At 41.3% G+C, this 2,668-nt stretch overlaps 1 protein-coding gene across 1 annotated transcript; it reads right to left on the bottom strand.

Annotated features, from left to right (window-relative positions):
* Positions 1 to 1,137: 1,137 nt before the first annotated feature.
* On the bottom strand, positions 1,138 to 2,428 carry LOC110793326 (protein EXORDIUM-like 5). Its single transcript, XM_021998193.2, has one exon. It carries the CDS (start codon positions 2,341 to 2,343, stop codon positions 1,282 to 1,284), a length of 1,062 nt encoding a protein of 353 aa, XP_021853885.1. The 5' UTR covers positions 2,344 to 2,428; the 3' UTR covers positions 1,138 to 1,281.
* Between the last annotated feature and the right edge of the window lie 240 nt (positions 2,429 to 2,668).

Here is a 2,668-nt window from a genome sequence, read left to right as displayed (position 1 = left end):
CAACAACAAGGGGGAGCTCTTAGGTGACTCTTAAGGAGAGAGAAAAAATAAGAGCTAGCTCTTAAGTGTGTAATGGGAGTCTCTTATTTGGAGATTGTAAGAGAAATTTCTGAAATAAGAGCTAGCTCTTACATATACTCCCTCCGTCCCGGAATACTTGATTTGTTTTTCTTATTGGGCCGTCCCTTAATATTTGATCTGTTTCTAAAAATGGAAATATTCTAACAATATTATATTATTTCTCACTCCACTCCTATTAACCCACCTACCCCCCACTCCATACAAAAAATAATTAAAAATTCAACTCCTACTCTCCCCCAACCCCACCCCTTTACACATTTCCTACTAACTACATTAAAATAATACTCCACTATCAACTACTCCCTCCGTATTTATTTAAGAGATACACTTGGTCGGGCACGGGTATTAAGAAAAAGAATTGAATGAAATAAAGTAATAAAACAAATGGGGTTGGTTATATATTTTAATAAGTAAAACAAGTGGGGACCATGTCATTTTAGGGGAATGGGGGTGGGGATGGGGTGTAGATAGATTATTTAATTAGATGGTGGGGTTGATAAGTTATTAAAAATGACAAGTGTATCTCTTAAATAAATACGGCCGGAAAATGCAAGTGTATCTCTTAAATAAATACAGAGGGAGTACTACCTATTAAATTAAATAAGTCAATTCAAGTCCCTTAAACTCTGTGCCGGTCAAACTGGGTCGAGTATTCCGGGACGGAGGGAGTAAGAGCTAGTGCCATGTCATTGTTTTTGTATAAAAATATAATAGAAAAAATAGGGTGGGAGAGCATAACAGTTAGTATTAAGAGTTAGTCTATTTCCACAAAATTTAGGAGGGGACTCTTATTTGAAGATGAAGCTTATATGGTATAGGAGAGAGACTAAGAGACACCAAAATAAGAGTTCCTCCCTTATTGTTGCTCTAAGAGATAATCCCAACAACCCCAAAAATTAAGATTCGAACCCAAACCTCCCGCCTTATGATCAAAGCCCCAATTGCTCTGAGGCACACTACACCATAGTGATAGACTGATAGTACGATTGTCCGATAAGTCGTTAACCCTTTTGTCCTTTAATCTTCATTATACGAGTAGTAATTATACCAGTAAAATACTTAATTTACCATATACTCCGTAAAAGTAATATACATGGTAAAAAAAAAAAAAAAAAAAAACGCCTAGCTCAAAATCCAAAAATTATTAACTACGTACAAACTAAATCATATTATCCTAATCATATAATTTGAATTATTGGTTTAGTCCAAGGCATTTGGACCAACACAAGCTTTCAAAACGGGGCTCCAAATCCACTGAACCAAAAACTTCCTTCCATTTTTCCCATACATATTAAACGTCTTTCCACTTCTATCCCTCATTACTTGACCCGTATACCCACCACCTCCACCCGTTCCGTACAATCCTTCACAAAGATCCCCAATTTCAGTAGGAGCCGTCGGATCTCCCCCAGCATACCACGCATTAATCAACGGATTAGATGAAAGTTCAGCCAATTCATGTCCAATCACACTAATCATCCCATCGATTCCGACATCACCATTCGGCGGCTTGAGAGCCGCCAACCCGCCACCGCTCATGTAGGCGGGCAGGGCAAACGGGTACGCGCAAACCTCCGGGCACTGCTTGCCCGAGTTTCCAATCCACGCGTATGGGAGCGTGTACCCCACGAGCGACGGGAAAGTGAAGTAGTGGAACCCACACACTGCCCGGCAGTAATCCTGCATAGTAACGTCCTCGGAAGTTAATATAAGGTAGATCCCGTTTTTATGATCAACGGGAAACGGCGCCTTTTTAACGCCGTTAGCTATAACTTGCTGGACGGACAGCCGAGTGAGGTGGGTCCCACGGGAGTACCGATGATCGGAGTATTCTCCAGCAACGATGAGGTTGCTTGATACATTAGCTCCTGTCTGGTCAGTGTATAACGACACCGTCTTCCACCAGTCTGACACCGTCTGAGTGTTGGCCGAAGCGGCGGCGGAGGAGGCGGAAGAGGGTGAGATAGAGTGAAGGAAGTCTCGAATAGGGGACTGTTGCCTTTTGGCCCACTTGCCATACCAGATAATGTAGACGTTAATGGGGGAATTGGAAAGAACTGGGCCCATGTGGTATTTGAGGTCGACGAGATTTGAAGAACCCTCGAATTTTTTGTTGGTGGAGAGTGATTTAGGGGAAGGTGGGATTCTAGGGTTTATGATGTCTGGGTTTAGCTCTAGAGTTTGAACTGTTTGTTCAGCTGAGGTAGCTGAAATGAATTGAAGAAGAGTGAAGAGAGAGAAGACTGTTCTAAAGAGTGACATTTTGAATTTCTGGAGAGAGAGGGAGGGAAAGAAGAGGGTGTGAGTGTTGAAATGGAGGAGGGGTGAGTTTATAGAGGGTGAAGAGGAGAGAGAAATGGGCATGGGCTGGAGACAGCTGCAGCTGGTGTGCACTTGGCTTCTTTGAATGTTTTGTTGTGGGGGGAGATTTAGACATTGGGAAAAAAATATTGGTGGCTCTAATTTTTACTAGTACTATTGTAGGTTGTCTAATTTGGGATCTTTTATTAAAGTGGCTAATTTTACAATTTTATTTACCAAAATGACTATCTTTTAATTTTATTTCCCAAACTAGCTATTATTTAGA

Source organism: Spinacia oleracea, chromosome 4 (assembly GCF_020520425.1).
Source record: "Spinacia oleracea cultivar Varoflay chromosome 4, BTI_SOV_V1, whole genome shotgun sequence".
NCBI classification, from domain to species: Eukaryota; Viridiplantae; Streptophyta; class Magnoliopsida; order Caryophyllales; family Amaranthaceae; genus Spinacia; species Spinacia oleracea.
This window is presented reverse-complemented; position numbering and strand designations above follow the sequence as displayed.

Coding starts and splice junctions, on each gene's coding strand:
- LOC110793326 (XM_021998193.2), bottom strand. CDS start 2,343: ATGTCACTCTTTAGAACAGTCTTCTCTCTCTTCACTCTTCTTCAATTC.